Genomic DNA, 23583 nt, shown 5'->3' with positions numbered 1-23583 from the left:
GGTCAATTATAATCATTATTTTACAATTACAAACATATAACCGATGACGGTCGATGAATAAAAAAATTCAGTCAATTTTCCTATTCTACGCGTGCCAATATCAAAATTCTACACGATTCTTGACATTTTCGAGACGATTGCATCGAAGAAAGCGATGCACGTGAAGGCGGATGATTTGCATAGGTCACCAGAAATACCGATCTCGATCCTCTTACGCCGCTGAAAGCAATTACAGTAATACTTCGACCCAATCCCTAACTTGCACAGCATTCTACAGCTTTCGAGTTTAGACGAATAGTAAATTAAATCCAAGACACTTGGGATTGAAATACTGCAAAGAGCCTCGAATTTTATACGACCGAAGCATTAAAGGTTGATTTGAAATTACAAACCGGTAAGGATTCTTAATTGCAACAACCGGAAAGTTGCGTATTTAAGATACAGGAAATTAGTGGGAATGAAAGGTTTAATGGAGCAAGAGTCTAATGGTTGAATAATCGAGATCCAGAAATCAAGAAAAGCCTCTGATTTTGCTTGAGGGGTAAGACTATTGTAGGAACCTGAAATAAAGCGTTTCTTTGCGATTTTTTTTCCGATGGATGGAAAAGAGCTATACTCGCGTATTTAGCCACTGTGGAGCGGAATGGCTTCAGCGTCGTCATATGAATATTTTTTTTTTTTTAACACTCAACGACATGGTTAATAACATTCTTGAATATTATTCTCCTCTTACTTTTCCATCCATCCAAAAAAAAGAATCGCAAAAAACGCTTTATTTCAGGTTTTTACAGTGGTCTTGCCCCTTAAACTTTCGACGAATTAATTTCAAGTATGCGAGTAAATTATTCGAGGAATCTGTTCTCCGTAGAATTAAGCACGCTCGATGGGTAACGAGTGAAACGAGAAAAATGTAATTGTAGCGGATACCGGATTGTGCAAGGTTCACCAACATGGCGCTGAACAGTTTAGGTCTGCACAGCCGCAGTAACAGTATCCGGGGCGACTATGCCACGGAATGCAATAAGAATACCAGCGCGTGCCAATGAACCATGAAAGGTCCTTTCGTTCCGTTTTCCTATTGTGATTGCATAATAACGATTATTGCGTCAGGCAGAATTTCGTTTTGGCGGCCAATGACACCAGCAGAGCCGCGTTTCCGTCGATATCCACAATTGACTTTTGCAACGCTCGAACGATGTTTGTACATTTATAAAATTGAAGATTTCTGAAACGTTATTGGCCAACGTTCGTACGCGACAAAATATCCGCAATGTCGAGAAATTAAATTAGGTTACATTTAATAACGAGATATTACTCGTATAATTTTCTATTACGACATTTATTCAGACGCGATAATACAGGGGAAAATTTTAATGGAGGATAATGCTTGAAAACTTTTTAATTTAATTGTTAATTAAATGTTTTTGTTTTTCGTCTCATTTTGGCCTCTAGAATGTCCCATTAAAATTTTTCCCAGCGGTGGCCGAACACCCTGTATATGTGAAAGTGTGTCTGCTGTGTGCTTGCAATTTTCACCAACGAGGCGTGCAACGTAATAATGATTTCTGTGTCAGAAATAACTTTCAAGGAAAGAGGGTGAGACAGACACTGGTAACGCAGTTTATTACAATACTTCATTTTCTGACGATTAATCAAAGAGAAGAGAATGTTCCAAGGAAGCCTTTAATTACGTACATCGATTCAGAATTAGTTTCAGATGTTCCGGCGCAAAATAAACGTCGCGTCCGCGTATTGCTTAATTAGCGAATTCATTTAACGGAACGATCGATGAATGAAATAGCAACCCGCTAAAAAGCTTGCGCCGATCGTCGATCGTCGATCGATTAGAATTGTCCGCGAGTCCGGGCGGAGCATTTAATGAGGAGGCTCGATTAACCCTGCTGGCTGGACGATCTCTATTGTGCAAATAGAACGCTCAACAAGTAAAAAAGAAAGCCGAGGGGGGATGGTGGCTGTTATCGGGCTCGCGTAACACAAAATCGATGAAGGAAACGTGATTAAACTGTTAGCGACGTATCTTTGGTATTAAAATTCTGCGCTCCCGAGAACGCATCAGTCAAGGACACTACTTGAAGTGCTTGATAATCTCGACAATCCCTTCCGCTTTAACGAGGCACAGTGTCTTAAATAATGCAATAACCTCGGTCGATTGATAAGGGCTCGAGATACGAGGCAAGAATAGAGGTAAGAAAAGCTTCGCGATCGTTCGCGTACGATTTGTATACTTTAAATTCTTACGAGTTTCACGCGTTTATTCGAATCATAATTATTATTATTTCTTGCGAAATTACTTTTTATCGAAGAATTTCATATCTTCTCGAATTTTTTTCTGGAAAGTGGGTAGGATTTCGGGGGATGTCTAATGACCAAAAATGATTATAATTGACCCCCGCAACCGAAAATAATTTTTCCGTGAATGATGTGAAACATTTTTAATTTAATTTGTTAATAACTTTTTAACGAAACCTCAATCAATAAATTAATATTCTTGATTTTCGTCTTATTTTCGCCTCTAGAATCCTCTATTAAAATTTTTCCCAGGGGTGCCCGAACACCCTGTATGAACTCTGTAGCCGTTTCCATGTGGGCTTCACAACTGCAGACACCAAGTAAAGAGGTCGACGTCGTGTCTTATTTCGTGTAACCGCGCCGGCCCTGGTACGTTAATTAACCCCCTTCCGCAAAGTTTTACAGTACGCCGCGCATCGCATCGTGTGGTGTTTCCTTGCACCGAAGCGTAGCGAAGAATCCACGATTCTCACACAGTGCGACTCGTAATTCTTCGTTTAGCATATTAGATACCATTGTACAAGTTCGTATTTCAAGGGTCGAAGGACTGGTACAAGTTCACGCGTCTCGTAAATAACATAACCAACAACGTACATACGTAAAAAGTATTCACAGAACGAGCAACTCGATGCGTTGCCAACCGATCGGGGAAATATTCACTAAAAAAATTCACTAAAGACTGCCGAAAAAAGTGATTTAAATTAAAATTGATCGAACGGTAATTATCGCGCGATTACGTGTAATCGTATCGTGGGAAACGTTATCGAATTGCACGTGGGTCGACTATGGAAGCTAAGATTTTTTATCCGAATTCCAATGCACGCGACACACTGTGTGCCGATAAGAAGCCCTGACGCATGGTAAACACGGTGAACACGACACTGTGGCGACCGAACACAGTTTTCTTTTTTCCCCCTTCTAGGGCTCGTCCCCGCGTGTTATGATGCGTCGGTTCTCCCATGTGCACGCCATTAGAGGACGGCACTCGACGGTACTTGGTCGGCTTCAAACGAGGACGCGGCTAAAGAAGAGGGTTAATAACGCAGAGAAAACAGAACCGTACACGTTGGAAAGAAGGAAAAAAAACATGCACAGGGACAACAATTCGAACAACTACCGTCCGGGCTGCTAGTAATTCGATTCACTATCGCTGGATTATCGCATGCCAGTGTCGCGTTCTGATCCGTAATTACACAATGGTGCTCGAAATATTCGATACGCGCCGAAAACGATCCGATTCGAAGAAATAACAATGCTAACATTACAAATTATGCGTGTTGATACGATAAAAAAGAAATGCCTAATTGCCAGTCTTAAACAGGCTGTTTATTATTCAACGTTTCAACGCGTCTTCGGAATAATCAAATATTGCGAACCTATAAATACGAGTTACATAATAATAACGGAAATGTTATATCACGGATAATGCGTAAGATATTTTTGTTCACGCCTGCGTGCCATTTTACTTCTTTTCTTAACCTTTCACATTTAAGCTTGCAAGGAATACCACGTTAACCTAACCTCGAATTTAGTCCATCTTTACGAATATGAATCGAACATCTTACGAAAACAGAATATACTGTTCGGCCACCCCTGAGAAAAATTTTCATGGGAGATTCTAGAGGCCAAAATCAACAATATCAATTTGTTGATGGAGGCTTCGTTAAAAAGTTATTAACGTTTAAAGTTCCGTCCGTTTTGAATTTTTTTCTCGAAAATGCGCAGGATTTCGGGGATATGCCTATCCACAAAAAATGATTGTAATTGATCCCCGCAACGAAAAATGAACCAAGTCGAATGCAAAACACGACGATCTTGAGAATACAACGAGGACACGTAATCGGTAATTCCGACTGCCTCCTCCTTTTATTAACGGAGGTATCGCGGCGTACGTCGCTCAGAATGCGACAAGAGCCAAGAGTCAACTGTGCAATTGACCATGTGGACGTAGGTTTCCGAGAAATGTCCTTCGAGTTATGGAACAAATGTCAGCCGTCGTTTCAGATTAAAACAAAGAGCCTCGCGTAGATGCGTTTGTTTACTGAATCCCTGCCAACAGCTCGGTTTATTAACATTGAAACGAATTTAATCCCCTGCATCTGCTACTTTTAGACGACCGTTATTTTGAATCGTTACTTCGCATATACCCTTTCTTCAAAATCTAACCTATAAAGCGGGACTTGAAATTTTAATTCTCGTTTGTCGACGTTTCCAAGTTACACTGTGACGCGAGAGTTGAACGGCAAGACACATGAGAGAGCCTGTTTGTCATTTGATACGTCGACCAGGGTTAAATACGTTAAACGTATACCTACACGAATCGATTGGCTATGCTTCGGACGGGAATAAATATTGTTACCACGATTTACGTTGCCCGTCGATCAGTCTTTCGTTCGCGAAACGTATCCCCGCGGACCGCCGAAAATAGACACGCATACTTACGTCCATAAGCGAGTGCATCGTGCGTATTACATAATCGGTGCACGTGTACAACGAATGCCGATACCGGGGAAACTTCATCGCTCGAAGAAGCAATCGGGCGCTGGATGCATCGCGCGTGGAACAACTTGGCACGTTCGAATTCTTCGGGAAGAAGCATTTCTCGGAATATCGAAAACGCCGACACTGACACGGGCTCGAGAAATCATCGTCACAATTAACCGACAATTCTTTAGTTTCTCGCAAGAATGGCAACGTCCTACCTGATAGTATTCTTCATCAGCCTATCGCGTTCTCGATCCATCTTTCGCGATAAAGAAGAGAAACTTGGTCGTTCATTTCGTGCCAATGGTCCAGCCATACTTTTTTTTCCTTAACTTCGGAAGTACACAAGCTTCGAAAAGCTTGTTGACTGAAAAATGGTACTGTGGCGCTTGCTCTACTGCGGGTAGGATCTCGGAGAAATAATTATCGTAGAAGGACGGAAAAGGAAAGGTTTTCTAGCAGGCCCTGCCTTAGACGACTGGGATATTGGGAAGTCGGTCGAGGATTGCATATTATAGCAACCGAGGGGTCGGTCGACCCCTCTAGTGGCGAGTGTAGGAGGCAACGCCACAGAAGAACTATTACTATTTAGTTACGCAAATTAAAAAAATTACTTAGCGCGCTATCACTCGGTAGTTCACTTTGCTATCATTAAATTGGCACAAGTACTCGCTCAAGTTTATCAGTTACCGAACAGAGTCGACGCATAGTTCGACAATACCATCGAGGGGATCTCGTAATCAGAAAAATAAACGTGGAAATATATTTGAGGAATTTCTATGTCAAGTAACTAGAAAGACGTTATAGTACTATTACCCATCGGCGGGAATCGTACGTTAAATGCAATATACGCGCAAAGTCCCGATAACTTTGCACAACGAACAATCAACAATCAATATGACGTTCCAATTTCATCACGGAATTGAGTTTCACCTCTGTATCGATGGGTATCGATCTGTGTCGAGCAATTGGACAGTGTCCATCGAACTTCAGATTTACTTGCTACAGCGGTTCTCAATCGATGTCCATTCGCGTTCTGCACCTTCAAAATAAGAATCGACGATCAACAACATTGATATAAATCCCTTTGACGTCGAGTAATGCTCGATTAATTTTTATAAGATTTGGATCTTAATTGTAAATCGAAATTCTATCGTTAAACACGTTGGTTAAACGTCGTGGAAACGTCAATTCAAATTAATCCCCGATTAATTCCATCTAGATTCCATGGAACACGATACGACGGTTAAGCGTAAATCCGTGAAGCTTAGCAAGAAATTCATGGTCAACCAGGAGTGTCCCACTTTCCGGCAATGTTCAAGCGCACATGTCGACGTCTTATCTGGCCGGCATGTAGGCGTGCAGGCATAACAACGTGCATTCCTGGTAAATGCACCGACGAGTTACTTCGCTGAACAAAGATGCAAATTCAAGTATACGTCCGCGCATAATGTCGAAAAGAATCCTAAAGGGGGAGGTAAAACGAGACGAAGGACGCGAGTAACGAGCCCATCTCGGATGGTTGCTTCGAACTGCAACACACCGAGGTAGATTTTGCAATTGTAATTTTTATGTGTGGCGCTGCTGCTCTCTGTTGCGGGTAGGAACTCGTGAGAATCGTTATTTTATTAGGGTAGGACGCGGAAACTAGAGCTCTCGTGAACCGCCATGTTTTTGTTTCCTCGGATATTACGAAAGCCGGCATCCCTCGATCATTTGTTTGTTAAAGTAAGCAAACACGTTTGGACTTAATTGCCGTGGTGCGTTCCACTTTTAAAATCGTATAGATATATCGATCTCTTATCTAGCTCGACGTAGGCGTACGAACCTGATACTAGAAATTCTCGCTGTAAGTCGTTGTGTGTATAACGTGTTATTTGAATAAACAGCGGTATGGTAATGCGCGAGTACGTTCGCTTTAACACGTATTAAGTACCCCTCGGAGCAATACTTTGTTATCCATCGATACAGTGCGCCAGTCGCATTGACGTAAAAAGTGTAATTAACAATAATTTGAAACATCGACGAACGATTCGTAATGGCAATACGCGCACCGGACTTTCTGTGCCCCGCGACCACACGCGCGCGCGCGCAGGGCCGCGCCTAGATGTTTCGGCGCCTTTTCGACGTTTTCGAAATTTAAATGAAAAAGGATTTTTAATTATAGCAGTCAGCGTCTTCGTAACATAGTGGCCAGGAGCACGTGTCCGTTCTGCTCCTGTCTTGTCACGATCCTGAATACACGCTTCGAAAATACAAGATGCATAACGACGAGTTGAGATGATTCATCAGGAAGAATATCCAGAAACGCAAACTCCACGCCAAGTCTTTCTAAATATAATGTTTCCGATATAAGTTTACTCGAAGCTGATATCAGTTTACTAAAAAGCAATGTAATTCGTTCATAACCATGTGCCAAGTTTATATGTATAACGTTCTACTTGATAGAAGGCGGAATCGTGCCCTCTCCCTCACCCTTACAGTACCCCATATGCGACAAAAGGGTCCATCCCACTGTTGCAACGTTCAAACGAAATTTTGTCAGTATTGCTAATGGCTTCGAGAAAGCAGCTTGTAACATAGTACGCAATTCATCCTGTATATTTATATTGTTACGTGCGCTGTCATTATAACTATTCTACGACACTGGTTTTGCAACTCGTCGAAGCTTACCTAGCGATACTTTGCTACAACGATGTTTCTTCAGGATCGTCGCGACGGCTATATGTATAGTATTCCCGGCAGACTTTCGCACGAATCCTAAAGGCACTTAACACGAATGACGTAAACACACCGCCGTCATAAGATCTCGAACCGATAACTTGGCGAGTTTCGCGAACGGCTCCGGTGCCATTCGTACAACGGGAGCTAATGGTTGCGAGACGATACTCGTAACGATCGTTAAGGACAAACTTAATAATAGTAGCCGGATATTTACTATAGATCGCGAGTCGTCCAATTGGCTGGTCGGAGACGAATTCATGACTCGCGGCCACTTTGTGAATATATCGGGAGCATCGAGCCAAAACTATCGCGAAACACAACGTGTTTTTCGTGGCCCGCGATAGACACACGCGAGATACACATTATCGGAGAATGCAACACGTAGGCACGACACGGTGGACGCCCGTAACGCATCCACGGGCGAAACAATTATCGTCCGACCAGGACTTATCATGGATTTCGATCGGTAATTACAACTTGTTACTTTAACTTTATCTAATTAAATATGTTCCTAACTAACGAACATTGGCAAAAGAAAAGGCTCGTAATTTTCTCTAAAATCATCGGAAAATGTTTGAATGAAATCGTTGATCCCACAGGTGCGACCTCTCCTTGTTCGACCTCTGTTATTGCCAATAACAGACTAACGCGTTAACCATTCCGCCATCTATCTCCTTGCAAGCATACTGATCCTTTCAGGAATTTCCCCTTCGCGAGTCTACGGTTTTCCTGTACGAAATATTTTCGAACGCTACTACGATGATGAAAATAATAATTATGTAACCGTGAATGTTATTAAGAATGCTTTTCATCCGTGTGTCGCCTAACCTGACTTTTCAATTTTTTCTTAATATTAGACAAAAACACATGTATTTCGCAAAGTCTGATATAAAGATTCTGATGTCAATAAATTTTTGTGTGCTCGTACGTACGCTGCATTAGCTGTCGAGAATTTATCTTTCGCGATTGAAAGATATCATCTTTCTACCTGACTAAGTGTAACAAAACAAAGGCAATCCTTTTGAGTTGCGAATTTCAATGACTCAATGAAATATAATCAGATTCGTGCAAATAACTTCAATTATTAAAGCCAATGTTTCTACTGCAAAATTTCTAAACTTATGATTCAACCGTAAAAGAACTTTAACTGCATTCCTTTTTATCGATAACAATTATTACGTTTATCTATGTTTGTAAGCCTGGCCTTCCAATCAAGATAATTATTACTTGCAAATGTCTAAAGGATGTGAGTTTTAGAAACGTGTGCAGGGTTCAAACAATCCGTTATCAAGTATGTTATCGAACACCAATGAAATAAATAAAAATTATTCGGAATAAAATTTTGTCCATCTCCGACGAAGACCATAGAAGAACAGGATTACGTACATACGTATATCGCAATCGCGAATGTCGGAGGAGTTTCCTTTTTTGTTTACATAACACTGTAACGTTATGCACAGCGTAACTTCGCTAACGATGCAATGTGCAACTATCGAAAACGCTGAATTTTTCAACGGAACGTCAAATCGCGTACACGCTGCTTCAATATGTTACTTTTACGGTGCGAAACAGAAACACGAACGATATTAAATTTCAAAACCACGGAGAAAGCAGTCGTCTCTGTCGCGCAATGAAACGCGACCGAGTCGAAACACGAGAAATAAATTTTCGCCTACAACCTAACCTAAATTTCAATCAATGTTCGTAATTTCGTGAGATTCGCTTACCTTTTCACGATTTGGCGCCAGGATACTTTGTCTGCTTCCCTTCGGAAACCGCCTGACAAGATTTGCCCAAAATGTCCTCGCATCTAGCGTTCACCGATCCACTCTTTGCTCGACATCCTCGTTCTCGTTGTACGAATGCTGAAACGTTCAACAAACACGCCGTAATTCGTTCTTGCCGAATTGCGCGTACGCGGTACAGTCGAATTTGAACCAACACACATCACAACGCGAACCGCTTCAACGATAGCACGATGTTCACCGATCGACAGCGGTGTCACGAATGCGAGTCGCTTTTGTTTACTCTCTCCGACTCGTGACTGCAGGTGGCGCGAAAAGAGGTGGGGATCCCCATAGTCATCATATCAGGATTGGTCGTTCGAATTTCAGCTTTTAAATGATTCCAAGTTTTTAAGACAATGAAAATTCGAAACTTAAAACACTCGATAAGCGTATGTGTGTGTGCGTTCAACCCAAAACCAAATACGATTACGTTATACGATTGATAAAACGATCGATAACGGAAACGTTATCGTTTTATGTTGTAGCACCATTTACATCAAAGTATCGATTTCTCTTTATTGATAAAAAGACTGTTTCGGTTGTTCGTAACAAAGGATAAGAAAAATAATTACATGTTTCTTATTCTATGTACGTAATCCAAGTTTATTTGCAATCTACCAACATTTTAGACATGTACGGACCGTCGAGTTCGTAACCCATCTTTCTGTAATAGTTCCGTGTTCCAACGCCTAGAAAATAGTTATTACAACAGTTCTTGTAAACATAAAATAATGAAAAAAAAGCTATTTCATTTTTACTTGTACCTGATATAACGGAAATCTTATGAGATTGATGCTCCTCTCTTGCTATCCTTTCAGCTTCTTCCATTAATAGCATTCCGAAACCTTGATGCTGAAATTTTGTAGGATCACGAGCATTTACAGGGACTACACTGCCATATACATGAAGTTCTCTGACTATTGAACATTTATCTTTGAGTTCTGGCCTGTAAAAATCAATCGATTAGCAATACAGTTATTCTGTTTTAAAGATTTTCTAATAAATGATACTTTTACCTAAAAGTCTCACTAGAGCATTTTCTCAACCTCAGTAAACCAACCAAAATATCCTGTGTAGGATCTTCGTACGACAAAAATGTTTCCCACCCACCATTTGCAACATAATCGCGACGTATAAGTTCTACTTCATAAGGCTGTACTTTATGATGTATTTCTTGAATTCCCACTTCTCGAGTTCTTACATCACGGCAATCAACTCCCAAATCCTTCATTCTTGCTAATGCCAATTCACGTAAATTCCCGTGTTCTACGCCTGAACTATATATATATATATAAAGTATAAGTACAAGGAAACATTAACAGAATCATAATTAAAATTACCTAACTAAAGGCATAGGTATATCTCGTTGTACGCGATATACGCGTGTCCAAGGTGGTATCAGTGCCAAAATACGGGCTATAAGATCAACTAAAACACTTGGAGGATAACTTTTATACCTTCCAGTTTTCCATAATTCATACAAACCAGTACCACGTATAACTAATGTCGGATAAATTTTTAGACCATCTGCTCTAAAAGCAGGGTTTTCAAAGAATTCCTAAAAATTCAAAAATTTGAAACTGCACGAAATATCGAAGTGGGGAGACAATAACCAATAACAAAATTATGACTGACAATGAATTGATTAATATCTCTTTCGATGTCCACATTTGGTAAATCCGGCATCATGTGTGCTATTACTTTAAAACCAGCATCTTTTGATAACTGAAAACTCTCGGATACTGCGCGTACAGTGTGTCCTCTATTAGTATCTCGAGCTATGTCTTCGTACACAGATTGTACGCCAATTTCTAAACGAGTACACCTATATCAAATATTTTCTCAAACTTTAAATTGAAGGAATTAAAACTTGTTTTCATAAATGATTCTGTATTACACATACCCGTAACGCAACATATCAGAAAGATGTTTTTTAAGGCAATAATCGGGTCGTGTTTCTATAGTAATTCCAATACACTTCGTTTTACTTCTTTCAGAGTATTTTACCGCTTCGTCAACATTGCTACTGACGTGTCCAGACAATGCATCGTGTAAATTTCGAATAAAAAAATCCCTGTAGTCTTCGGGCAAGGACATGAAAGTACCTCCCATAACAATGAATTCGATTTTATCTACGCTGTGCCCTAGTTGTTTCAGCTGTAACAATATTTAACATCATTGTGTAGCAAAGTTCTAGTTATATACAAACGTTTCGCAAGTATTTGGTTTCACCTGTTCAACGCGATGCCTTGTCTGTAAAAATGGATTGTATCTCGCACGAATTGCCCTCATAGATGTGGGCTCGTATCCAGTGTACGATTGAGTCGAATACTCAAAATCTGAATCAGGTCCACCGGGGCAATAGACACAAATGTTTCCTGTCATATTAATATGAGGGCACCTGTGCGGCTTGCACATGACAGCCACGACTGCTATCTGTTAAGTTTAGTAACAGCTTTGTTAATTACTATTTCCTTGGCAAACTGTAATACATTAAGATACTAACACCGCTAGCAGTCCTAATGGGCTTTGCCTTCAACTTTGGTACTAATATGCTTCTAGCATCGATAGGTACAGCTGCTATAATATCGACCAATCTGGGTGAATTTTCCAAGCCATACTTAGAAGCGATTCGAGTTTTTAGCTTATTTAAATCAATGTCTCGATTTTCTGCGTGCGCTTTCAGTAGTTCCTGTATAATTTCTCCGATCGTCATAACCATACGTTCCTCTTTACTCTCTTTGAATTCTAAAAAAGAAACAAAGTGCGACCATAAAATAATGAATATGAATTTATTTTTTAAACGAACGAATGAACCAGTATATCGTTAACGAAACATAGCAACGTAAATTTTCATATCGATGCCGTAATCGTAATACTACCTACCTTTCCTTTTTTTAACCATGATGGTGTTTTTAAAAACCGCTTCGCGCAAACGACGATAGTTGTTTATTCAACTGTCTGTCTTCAAAATGCCTTATTGTTGTTATGAAAAGAAGATTCAATTTTAGGTTAACCTACTGAAATGACACATGTACCTTCACACTCGTAAACGTCTTGTACTCATCTAGCGGCGACACGTATCAATTAAAATGACCATGATTTTTTAAAACACGATAAGTATGAAAATGGTGTAAATCTATTTGCGATTACCAAAAACATTATTCTCTAGCAATCTATATTTGTGTATTTTGTTAATAACATACTCGTCTTTGCAGAGACGTATATAAAAATGTTAAATAGCATATAAATATATATCACTACATATTTACACAATATTCGTTATAAATAGTATGATATCGTAATGTTATTTCTTCTCGGATACATCCATATGATATTTACGGTACTATAATTAAAACCTAACTACGAAATAGTAGGACTATAAAAGAATAAATAATCTCACATTACAAGACACAATTATTAAAATAATTCAGTGAAGAAATGGACCCTGCATTTTAAAAATGCCTTCTGGCAGTACATTATTTCAACTGCATCTGGTATACATCACATAAATTGTTAGAAAAATTTAACATTTCTTTGTATAATTCAGCTGCATATACCCTTTTTTTTTCTTTATAGATTAGTATTTTTAAGGCTACTCTGTTGCACTTTACAAAAAATCCTTTGTGCCTAAGATATGAAATTGTTTCAATTAGACTAGTTTTGTGCGGTTAACAGCGTTAGAAATTGCAACGCTCCTATTATTTTATCGTAGGCTACGGCACGAAATTAATATGATCTCCGCACGACTCCTCCTGCCTGATTATTACAATCATCGTTAATCAGACATTTTTCTAAATTATCTTTCGGTATTTTACATTCACTCGACACTGACATATTGTCCCGTAACTGTAGCCGTTTGATGGTACCTTCGCCTACCAGCAAAATCTTCATTTTCCTCGTTCAATTGGGCTGAACATGTTTCGACACCCGGGTGAGCAGGTGTGACAACAATTTGTTCATAGTCATAAACTTTTCTCCTAAGATTAAAAACAAAAGTGTTTTACATTTCCTTAAGATATTTCACCAGAAAGTTATTGTAGCGATGCCAATAATAAATACCCCATAAGCCTTAATAATGATATCTTCAGCCAATTAAAGAATTTAAATTCGGATGAAACTCCTGGCTTAACTGCAGGGTTCGCGTGACCCACGTAACTCCAAACGAGAAAAACGACGACAATGTTTGCAATAGCGTATCCCCAATGAACAAGAAACATAATAAGTAACTTTACGAGGCACTGTAAGATAAATACTTGTTAAAACTGAATTTGTGAAAGGGTTCAGGAGTTTCAGGACGGAAACTTACTCCTAACAGCGAAAGCCATCTATTACACAAAGGACTGTACCAATTTCCTAACTTATTATGAATATGAACTTTTCGTTCCGAGTTTTCCACAACGCTACCGTTTTCATCAACACTTGGCGAAGAATCTATATAGACATTACTTTCAATGCTGGGATTTCTCTGCGAATAATCGAAGAATATTTTTTCACTTTTACCATAGTACAATAATCATTGAAATATGCGTATATACTTACGATAAGATTTTTATGCCTTATTCTTTCAGGAAATAAATTATCCAAATCATTATTCGTATCTGTTATCGAATTATTTCTACTCGTACAACCATAATTACGATCAAACGTCGGAGATTGTGTGCGGAATCTTTGCTCTCGAGTCAATTGTATATCGAATGTTTGCGCGAGAGCGAAATACGCGTAATCTAAGCATGCATATGTCAAGAGAAAAGGCATTGTGACAATTGGAGCGAGTGTGTTGATCTGACCAGTAATGATGAATGTCAATGTAACAACGGCGACCACTAACATTGCGTATATAGGTACCTTGTTCGGCCCTCTCTGAAATATTTGTACAATTTTAATACAGTTATTTAGTTCTCCTTGTAATAAATTACAAAGATATGCTCACCCCTCTTTGTAAACAACTCATTCCCGGTATAACATTTTGACTAGCAATAGACTGAAGAACACGAGGCGTGCCGTACATAGCACCTAAACAACTGCTAAACGACGACACGTAAAGACCTGCCAACAGCAATACTGAAATTGCTGATACCGTTGACGCGATCATAAAATTCGTAAGAAGAGTGTTACGGGTACAAGTTGCCGCGAGGAACATTATAAAGCATAGATACAAAACCGTTCTGAAATTAAATTGGCAATTTGCAATTAATATTAAAACGATGTATGATTAATTATGATTTTTACCCGGTTCCTACTGCAGCTAGGGTGCCATTAGGAATATCAGTGGATGGATGCCTCAGATCTCCGCTCATATTAATACCAGCTAAAACGCCAGTTACCGTGGGAAAGAATACACCAAAAACTGTAAACCAACTGTACCCATTTTGATAGTAAGGAAACGTATTGTTTCTTAAATTTCCTGACAACCAACCCTCGAAACCAGCCTCTACGATATTTACAAAATCACGTATTATATGTTACCACTAACATGTACGAGTGTTTCAGAAACGAAAGTATCATAAACAGCATAAGGTCGTCTTACCAACATTCACATGTGTAAAACTTCCAACTATAAAGTCTACCCCAGCCAGAAGTAAAATTAACAACAAAATAAATTGGAGTTTTATAACCCACTTGACACCGGCAACATTGATAATAGACAACAAGATAACAGCTGCGCAAGCAAAACCACGTTCTGCCCAAGCAGATTCTAAGCCCACCAGACCAGCCATAGATTCTCCAAAACCTAGAACGTTTAGTGCACAACCCACTGCCTAAAAGAAAGTTTTAAAGTACACCTTGGAATAATGTTATCACAGTATAAATTATCTTACCTGTCCGAAACAATATAGTAATCCTATAGATCCACCAAATCTTGATCCCAACACGTGTGACAGTAAAAAGTACACTCCTCCACTTTCTACTCTACATCGTTCACATATTCCCACAGCAGACAACACAGTCACTAATGCTATACACACTGAAACAATGATAAAATGTATCGTATAATTATTTAGTCATCGTGTATAATTATCGATACTTAAAAGTACTATTGTTATTACCTGTAGACAAGATTATTAGTATAGCATTAAGAACACCAGCTTGTCCTACAATCCATCCTGATCTTAAAAATACAATAACTCCAAAGATGTTAATAAGACAAGATGTAAATACACCATCCCACGTTCCAAATAATACAGGTTGAGAAATGAAAAAGTTTGATTTCCACCAAGGATCGGAACTCTGAAAAATACATATTTCAAGAGAGAAACACGAGCATTAATGTAATTACATTCTCATTTACTCGCTTACATATTCTTGTGCAAATAATTCATTTGCTCCAGTTTGATACATTTCAGGTCCAAGTTCTTCGTACTCTCCATTGTTCCTCCGTGTTTCGTTATTTCTTTGCATTTCTGTATTGTGTAAACCATATCTGGACCAATCTATGTCCCTATTGCTCATGGTATTTCCATTTGGTAATTCTTTTCTTTCATTTGACCCCATAGTTTCTTTCATACAAATGCAATATTGTTTATAATATACTACTTCTTGTTAACAATTATATCAGTCTCCTATTTTCAATTCCAGCTTTACAGAAGTAGCAAACTTGACAGATAATGATAAAGGTTTATTGTAAGTGTTATCATGTCTGAATTAGTTACAGAAGTACAAAGTGTTTTTCCAATACTTCTAAAGAAAAGTTTTATAGTCGACAATGCGATTATGATAAAATCAGCAAGTTATTTTACCATCATAGCAAGTGAAAATATATTAGATATACTTAGTGTTTGTTGATAATATTTATTAGGATAGGTCAGAATACAATTCCTGCATTTAAACAAAGCGATAAATATTGTAGGCCTTTACATTGATATCGTAATTTGGAAAAATTCATCTTCTTCAGTTTATTCACCACCTTATATCACCCTAATCACTTTAAATGTATCACCTACTGGTGACGTGTTCCACGATAGATTGACCATTTTTTATTTTTCTAACGAACGGTATTCACTAACATGCAGTGTGGCCAGATCTGGCATAATTCAGTGCATCGACGTCGACATTAGTAACGACGAACATATCTTACCGCACGAGCTACATATTACGCTAGGTCAGCACCTCATGCAACTTCGGGAATTCGATAAAGAACGTGAATGAGAGCCTTTCCTATACTTAGAGATATAATAATAGGATTTCCACATATTCTTCACCAAAATACGCGTTGTTTGCATTTTTAAACATTAAAATCCTCCAATCCGTTCAGAAGTTATAATGTTTTAAACATACAAAAATATTCGCTTGAAATTTCATGCGTATGTTTAAAACATTATAACTTCTGAACGGATTGGAGGATTTTAATGTTTCAAAATGCAAACAACGCGTATTTTGGCGAAGAATATGTAGAAATTCCAAAAATATTCGAAAAGTTGATCCTTGACTCCGTAAACTGAGAAAAACTCGATAAAAATGATCTAATTTTCAAACAACCATAACTCCTACAATAACGAATATATTTCAATGGAACTTTTTCCTGAAGTAGAGCTCATGAGTACCTACAAAAAAGTATTAGACAACTTTTCTGTAGGGCGTCAAACAAAATTATTAAAAATGAAAAAGGAATTTTTAAGAAAAATCGACAGGGGGTAAAAATATTTAATCAAATCTAAAGATTATTTGGATTTAAAATATACATTTATTCATATCAATTATAGATTACAAACAAATCATACCCACATAAATGTATTAATCTAGAAATACATTCATTCATGACAATCATACATTTCAAGAAGGTAAAAAATCCAGATAACTTCGGGATTTATTGAGGTCATCGTTCCTTCATAACATAATATCTATGCACAATTTCAAAATACAGCTACACACTCTTCGTCCATGTGCTCTGTTGAAACATTCTCTCAACACAAAACATACTTTTTTTTTCTTCAGTTCTTTTGAAAACTGAAATCGGTGTAATATAACAATAATTGATAGTTCTATCTCACGAAATATTAATTTGTGTATTTACAATAGTATTCATGCTCCTCTCCTCCATTTTTCGCCATTGCTGAATTTAGTCATTTCTCGACCGCTTACACCACACGTGCCGATGCCGACACGGCCATTTACATTTTCTGGCGTTGCAAATATACTCTTCTTAATTACACCTTTCTTCGAAGACTGTTCGTATAGTACAAGAAATAAGACATTAATAAAAGTCCAATTTATTCATAGCAGTTTAAAATTATCAATACCTTATTTGTAAATGCTAGCCATTTGTTTTTCTCCATTTCCCGTTCCTCTTCAAGTTCTTTAAATCGTTGGAGTTTTCTTTGTTTCTTTTTCTTAAGGTATTCTCTTTGCTTGTTAGGATCTGAACCTGCTACTGCAGCAGCTTGCATTTTTCTGGAAAATTTAATAAGTTTATTTACCAAAAGTATATTTCTGTTTGGACAACATACTGGCGTATGAATATTTTTTATTTGTTAAATATGAGAAATGACAGTGATTCTGTAATTAAAAAAAAATTAGTAGTTCCAACTATTCTGTAAAATGCCTATTACCTTTTTCTGGGTTCCGGTGATGTATATGAACAGTGCGACATCAAGAGATAAATGAACAATAATGGAATTTCAGATCAGGGCACATCATACAGTGGAGTGATTATCATGGCCAATTGGGAATAAAGGAATGAGGAAAGAAATGAACAATTAGTAATCATTGTTTTATGTAAAATTTGTCCCACAATGTTCCTCAAAATCTGATACATGCTCAAAATTGCAAGGGAGATTGTGTCAATTATAAACTACTAATGAATAAAATCAATATATACTACTACAAACAACTTACTTTGACTTCTGATCTGCCCAATCTGATGCTGGCCTTTTGGCTACCGATTTTAGCTGACTAAGCATCGTGACATCTGTGTTTTTGTATTCATTAAAAGTTACATTAACAACACCATCCTCACTGATTGCATCTATGGTTGCTTCATAATATCTGAAAAAAATAGATAACAACTATAAAACGTTATTAATTCATCCAAAACTGTATCGATCGATTAATGTTAAAGGTATGTAGTTCATTCCTTGTTAGATAAATAAGTATCGACACAGAACAATTCTCAGAATAAAACTAGTTAGAAACACAAAGGAAATCATTTGCAAATGTTTCATTTTCCCTGCGATATTACTTTGTTATTTCCTGTTTGTGGCATTATCTCAATGTTAAAAAAATTACAACGAGACTCGTAGTATGCTGAACCATTCTGTGCCAATAATTATCTTTGGCACTGTACGTGATAACTACTTACTTGCCATCCTCGCTCCAGGGTGCCATGCACTGATCACCAACTTTCCATTTATTGGCCAGAACTGCAAGTAAAATAGGATCTTTAGCATCCATGCCATTGGCTTGCCTTTTTTCCTGTTGTTGTGATTTAATTAAATCGTGTGTCAGCTCTATTACTTCCTCGAGATCAATTTTCAATTTCAGGAGCTCTTCGTTAGTAGGATCCGTGGTGAGAGCTGCTTCCACCTAAATCGGTAAAACGTAAATGTCATTTGCAATTGTAACTTCATAAACAACGAAGGGATCGCCAAAAATGGACTCGCCATTCCACCATTTAGGTAAGGTTAAATGAAAAACTATATTTTTACCTGCTGTAGCTGCAGTTTGTAGTTTTGTAAATCGTCCATGATGAGGACCGAATCAACAGCGTGTTAACGAATGCAAAAATAACGTCCACAAGCCGTTCTTTTCTTTCCTAACACTACTGTCAGAAAAGCAAGTAAAAGCGAATACTGGTGAACACCCTCCCCTCAACATACACAAATCTGATAAACTTATAACAATTCGTAAGATGGCGCTTTGATACCGCCAAATTAGAAAATAGTAAAGATTTGCAAATTTTACCGATACTAAAACGTCAAAGCAAACCGTATTAAAATATGTCGTTTTTTTACCCGTAAAACATAATTACTTTTCGAGAGATCCGTTCAATCGCTAGACACAGAATTCAAATGATCGGACAAGACGTTGTCTACATGAAATTTGAGAGGGAAAAAATATTACGGTTCCCAAAATCTCCATTTTTATTTAGAAATTCGATAATATAAGAAAAACTTTTAAACAATTTCCCGCAGACGTATGACTTTAGCTGCGAGATGTTTTCCAGACTGAATCGTATCAACATTATCTTTTTCATGTTTGAGAAATTTCATTTCATTTGATATTACCAAAGAATAGATAAAAATATATTCATCATATATTATCTGTTTCCAAATCATTTTTGAACTTCGTTGTCGAGTCAAATATCTTTTTATCGTGTAGTGTACAATTCTGGCTGTGACTGACTGTACATGTATAGCAGAAAAGAATAAAGAATAAGTGTGTGAGTTGATAAATTTAGAAAAGTGTACAAAAGTTGGAGAATTACATTACAATATGTGTCAAATTAGTGTTAAATACATTCGTTATATCGCCTGAAAGATTTCCTCATATTTGACCTGCCCACTTGCCCACTTGCAACAATAATGGCGTCGAAACGGAAACGTGTAGTGTTGAGTATAAAAACAAAACACGAGATAATTCAAAAGTTGGAAAATGGCGAGAGTGCCGCAAAATTAGCCAAAATATATGGCATCGGGAAAGCTACGATCACTGGCATTAAAAATCAGAAATGTGCCATTGAAAATTATTTACTTCAGGCGGATTCTTTAGATGTTTCTACCAATAGAAAAAGTTTAATGGTGCCAAAGAATAAAAATGTAGACGATGCTGTGTTTCAATGGTTTCTGCAAAATCGAGAGAAAGGCGTGCCAATATCTGGGCCCATTCTGTGTGAAAAGGCATTAGAATTCAATGAAAAACTAAAAGGAAATCCAAACTTTAAAGCAAGCAGTGGTTGGTTAGAAAAATTCAAGTCACGGCACGGTATCAGAGAATTAAATGTCTCAGGGGAGAAACTTTCAACAAGCAACATTGCTACTGAAAGCTTAACCACAGACCTTCATAAATTTTTAATTGAGAAGGGTTGCGCGTTACAAAATACATGTAACATCGATGAAACAAGTATATCGTGTAAAGCATTGTCACAGAAAACTTCAGCTTCCCGGCACGAAAGAGCAGTACCAAGTTGCAAAATTAGCAAAGATCATGTTACCACGCTTCTCTGTGGAAATACTACTGGATGCCATCAACTTCCAGTTTTGATAATTGGAAAAAGTAAAAAAGTGTTTTAAAAAATAATAACGTAAATACAATATTAATTATGTATTAAAATTAGTTAGATAATTTGAATGGACAGTGAAATATTTTCTGAATGGTTTTAGACATTTTTTACATCAGTGGTTAGAATTATTATTTATACATTACATTATTTATTTATAGTTAAAAGATTTATATGAATCATCTATAAAGAAATTATACATATATATGTATATATATTTACATCAATATATTACACTATAGCTTTATTAATCCATATACGTTTTTTAAATGTTTGCATTATTTTGGACAATTGTTTACACTGAGATCTGACAATTATTGTGATTAATAGATAATATTATGATAAATAAATTACATCTAAAAACAACTTCAGTCTTCTCTTTTGTAATTTCTTTGCCCAAAGTTTCATTTTCTTTTAAATATTTTACGTATAACTGATGTAAGTTTTTGATAAGTTATATAATAATAGATTATTACATTAACAACTCTTTATTTTTACAACCATATAAAAATATAATAACATATTGTAAAAATAGGTAAACTAAAGCCCAATGTAAATTCTTAAACGATGTAAAGTATCTAATAATGTATCTATAGTATACATACAATACTTTACTGGAATGATTCATGTGTTTCATTTTTTGAAATTCAATGTGTTTTCTTGATATTATTTACAATTTTGCTGAAAAAGGAGAAAATGCAAGGTTTCATTAAAAAGGATTAATTATGTAAATAAATTGTTTCATACATTGTAAACGAAATGTAATTCATAAATTATATATAACCAAATAAGATCTGTTACTATTTTCTTTTTTTTTTAAATAAACAAATAATTACAATATACATTTGTAGAAAACATGCAATAAAACATAAATCATCAAACTGTATAAATATGACTAGACCGTTATATTTTCTATCATAGTGTAAAGTTACTAAAAGATTTAAAATGCAATACATGTATTACTTGCTCTAGAATAATCACTAGACTCCTGTTTATTTGAAAGTACTTTCTCCCTTTCGTCCCACAGGGTAAGTCCGTCGCAAGCGCAAATTTTTTTTGTATTTTGAAACAAACTAGATGAACGAGCAATAATACCACAAGCCACTCTAAAATATTTTAAACAAACTTAAAATACTGTAAGCTAGGCACAATTACATTAATCCTATGAATATAATGGAAATTTTTACCTATTTCCACTATTCCCATGTATTTTAGATTCTGGACAATTTCCTTTCCCCAAATCATCTGGACTTTCTGTTATAACTAAAGATCTTCCAATTATATCAGGTACTTCTATGAGTTTGTCCGTTCTTCTAAAAGTAGCTCTACCAAAGTTATTTACGGTTATATTTCCAAGATCTCCCACATGCTATAAATAATGAATATTTTTTTATATATTAATCAACGATACGTTTTATATTTATATTAATAATAAGAGCTTTAATTTTTACCCGTTTATGTACATCATCGTCAGGTCCACCATGTACTGTATTATTTGGATTGAAATGTTCTCCAACGCTAAAAGTAAAATGTAAAAGTAGTTAAGAGTAAAAAATTGTAGAAAATATGAGTAGATATGCTCGTCTGTATTTACTTGTCACAGCCTTTGGAAATATCACCGCATTCGTGTATGTGCATACCGTGTTCTCCTGGACTTAAACCATCAACTGTACCATCTATAACACAACCATTAGGAGTTTGTGCAAATCTTATTACCCCCATTATCTTATTATTTATACTATAGCCAGAATTTCCACCTAACATTGCTACAGCACTAGAATGATCTATAACACAAATAATCATAAAACTTTACATTGTGAAAAACATTATTACATTGACATTTTATGTTCCATTAAACGTTGTTGTTTTTTACCTCCATATCCTTTTAAAACGGCTTTCCTTCCAGATTGTTCAATTTTTTCTTGAAGTATAGAATATGGTAAATTTGTTTCGATCACAACATTTCCCTTTTCCAATGATATATCAATGTTTTCAATTCCATTTACACCGGTCAAACTATTACGCACTGCATCAACGCATTTTTGACAAGTCATGTTCACTGCAAATTCGATCTAAAATTATAAAATACATACAAATTATTATTTATCGAAGCATTATTCTATTTACTTTCCTAAATTACCTTTGCTGTAGTCATTTTGACGTCCACTTAAATTATTTTTAAATATAAGATAATAAATTTAACTTTTCTGCGTTGCGAGACGAATTCAAATCGAACTTTCAATTCGCCGAATTGCCGTTACTCGTTTCAGGTTATGTTCTCTATCATACGATAAGATTGTAGAAGCCAATGATAATATATCTGTTATAAATGTGCATACGTTAATTTGTACATTTGTTTAAATGTTTAACTAAATTTTCAAGTGAAATATTAAAAGAGAATGATTGCCATTGAAGGATACGTAATTAAAATTATTTTAAATCGAATTCGATAGCAGTAATCAACATTTGAGTACAGTATACAGTGGTAAAAAAATAAAATCCGTGCGAGATAGAAAACAAAGATGCTATAAGAATTTATTACAGTTTTATTTTCATAAAAAAATGAAAATAAAATTGTAAATGATAAGATAAGATAGAGTTTTACACTTTTTTCAGTTAAAAGGCAAATGACTGTAAAGTGCAAATAAAACATCATAATTTTTTAATAGACGTTCATTAGTCCGCTGTATTTCTTATTTGGTATTTTTACATATTTTCTCATATCGACTCTTTCCCTATAACATCGTAATTATTATATGTAATTAGTAACTTGCATAACTTTTATCGAATCTGACTCCCTTAGCTATAAGATTTAGAAATCTGGATGGTAAAACGCCCAAATTTCTCGTGAAATAGTTCGTTATTTACAACGATAGATGGAACTTATTTTTCGACTTCAAACCCTCTGGTGCTAAAACGCCCAAGTTTGTCGTGGAATAGTTCGTATTGCCCACGCTAGATGGATTTCTCGACAAGCTTGGGCTTTTTAGCACCAGAGGGTTTGAGGTCGAAAAATAAGCGCCATCTATCGTTGCAAATAACGAACTATTCCACGACAAACTT

General features: G+C 36.6%; 5 protein-coding genes across 9 annotated transcripts in view; all 5 read right to left on the bottom strand.

Moving 5' to 3' along the window:
• Plx (PTB_TBC1D1_like and TBC domain-containing protein plx) overlaps window positions 1–9513 on the bottom strand; it is a 33940-nt gene extending 24427 nt beyond the window's left edge. The window contains exon 1 of one of the 2 annotated variants that reach the window (XM_076771985.1): window positions 9246–9513. The gene's annotated coding sequence lies outside the window, so the exon portion shown is untranslated. Of the gene's footprint in view, window positions 1–7467; window positions 7673–9245 lie in introns of those variants that run through there. The other variant, XM_076771986.1, reaches the window with a different exon arrangement.
• Window positions 9514–9809: 296 nt separating this feature from the next.
• Window positions 9810–12355, bottom strand: Elp3 (elongator complex protein 3). Its single transcript, XM_076770212.1, has 9 exons — window positions 12192–12355; window positions 11812–12053; window positions 11538–11741; window positions 11209–11462; window positions 10941–11130; window positions 10646–10863; window positions 10322–10582; window positions 10070–10251; window positions 9810–9994 (listed from the first exon to the last, which is right to left on the bottom strand). Exons 1-9 carry the CDS (start codon window positions 12208–12210, stop codon window positions 9909–9911), a joined length of 1656 nt encoding a protein of 551 aa, XP_076626327.1. The 5' UTR covers window positions 12211–12355; the 3' UTR covers window positions 9810–9908.
• A 111-nt stretch (window positions 12356–12466) lies between these two features.
• LOC143344301 (solute carrier family 12 member 8) lies at window positions 12467–16356 on the bottom strand. Its single transcript, XM_076770211.1, has 10 exons — window positions 15606–16356; window positions 15356–15536; window positions 15128–15273; window positions 14836–15067; window positions 14538–14739; window positions 14239–14473; window positions 13848–14168; window positions 13615–13773; window positions 13368–13546; window positions 12467–13285 (listed from the first exon to the last, which is right to left on the bottom strand). Exons 1-10 carry the CDS (start codon window positions 15810–15812, stop codon window positions 13126–13128), a joined length of 2022 nt encoding a protein of 673 aa, XP_076626326.1. The 5' UTR covers window positions 15813–16356; the 3' UTR covers window positions 12467–13125.
• A 610-nt stretch (window positions 16357–16966) lies between these two features.
• Spf30 (Splicing factor 30) lies at window positions 16967–19129 on the bottom strand. Its single transcript, XM_076770218.1, has 5 exons — window positions 18950–19129; window positions 18604–18827; window positions 18141–18290; window positions 17546–17696; window positions 16967–17471 (listed from the first exon to the last, which is right to left on the bottom strand). The coding sequence occupies exons 1-5, from the start codon at window positions 18986–18988 to the stop codon at window positions 17328–17330; spliced, it is 708 nt and encodes a 235-aa protein (XP_076626333.1). The 5' UTR covers window positions 18989–19129; the 3' UTR covers window positions 16967–17327.
• A 1494-nt stretch (window positions 19130–20623) lies between these two features.
• Ccs (copper chaperone for superoxide dismutase) lies at window positions 20624–22967 on the bottom strand. Of its 4 annotated transcripts, none has more exons than XM_076770214.1 (7): window positions 22661–22959; window positions 22394–22592; window positions 22115–22304; window positions 21972–22038; window positions 21708–21889; window positions 21475–21626; window positions 20628–21201 (listed from the first exon to the last, which is right to left on the bottom strand). In XM_076770214.1, exons 1-7 carry the CDS (start codon window positions 22673–22675, stop codon window positions 21191–21193), a joined length of 816 nt encoding a protein of 271 aa, XP_076626329.1. In that variant the 5' UTR covers window positions 22676–22959; the 3' UTR covers window positions 20628–21190. The 4 variants fall into 4 exon arrangements, with proteins under 4 accessions (XP_076626332.1, XP_076626329.1, XP_076626330.1 ...); XM_076770215.1 differs by having other exon boundaries at window positions 20632–21201; window positions 21484–21626; window positions 22661–22956; XM_076770217.1 differs by lacking the exon at window positions 21475–21626 and having other exon boundaries at window positions 20624–21201; window positions 22661–22967.
• Between the last annotated feature and the right edge of the window lie 616 nt (window positions 22968–23583).

The sequence above is a fragment of the Colletes latitarsis genome, chromosome 8 (assembly GCF_051014445.1).
Source record: "Colletes latitarsis isolate SP2378_abdomen chromosome 8, iyColLati1, whole genome shotgun sequence".
NCBI classification, from domain to species: Eukaryota; Metazoa; Arthropoda; class Insecta; order Hymenoptera; family Colletidae; genus Colletes; species Colletes latitarsis.
The sequence above is the reverse complement of the archived record's forward strand: the minus strand, read 5'-3'. Positions and strand labels throughout refer to the sequence as shown.

Coding starts and splice junctions, on each gene's coding strand:
- Elp3 (XM_076770212.1), bottom strand. Junction 11,742..11,811: donor CCATTAGGACTGCTAGCGGT/GTTAGTATCTTA, acceptor TAAACTTAACAG/ATAGCAGTCGTGGCTGTCAT. Junction 10,864..10,940: donor GAGATATTAATCAATTCATT/GTCAGTCATAAT, acceptor TTGAATTTTTAG/GAATTCTTTGAAAACCCTGC.
- LOC143344301 (XM_076770211.1), bottom strand. CDS start 15,812: ATGAAAGAAACTATGGGGTCAAATGAAAGAAAAGAATTACCAAATGGA. Junction 14,169..14,238: donor TGAGTTGTTTACAAAGAGGG/GTGAGCATATCT, acceptor CAAATATTTCAG/AGAGGGCCGAACAAGGTACC. Junction 13,286..13,367: donor TCATTATTAAGGCTTATGGG/GTATTTATTATT, acceptor TTTTAATCTTAG/GAGAAAAGTTTATGACTATG.
- Spf30 (XM_076770218.1), bottom strand. CDS start 18,988: ATGGACGATTTACAAAACTACAAACTGCAGCTACAGCAG. Junction 18,828..18,949: donor ACAAACTGCAGCTACAGCAG/GTAAAAATATAG, acceptor TTACCGATTTAG/GTGGAAGCAGCTCTCACCAC. Junction 17,697..18,140: donor TGGGCAGATCAGAAGTCAAA/GTAAGTTGTTTG, acceptor TAAATTTTCCAG/AAAAATGCAAGCTGCTGCAG.
- Ccs (XM_076770213.1), bottom strand. Junction 22,039..22,114: donor ATTTCCAAAGGCTGTGACAA/GTAAATACAGAC, acceptor TTTTACTTTTAG/CGTTGGAGAACATTTCAATC. Junction 21,627..21,707: donor CATGGGAATAGTGGAAATAG/GTAAAAATTTCC, acceptor AAAATATTTTAG/AGTGGCTTGTGGTATTATTG.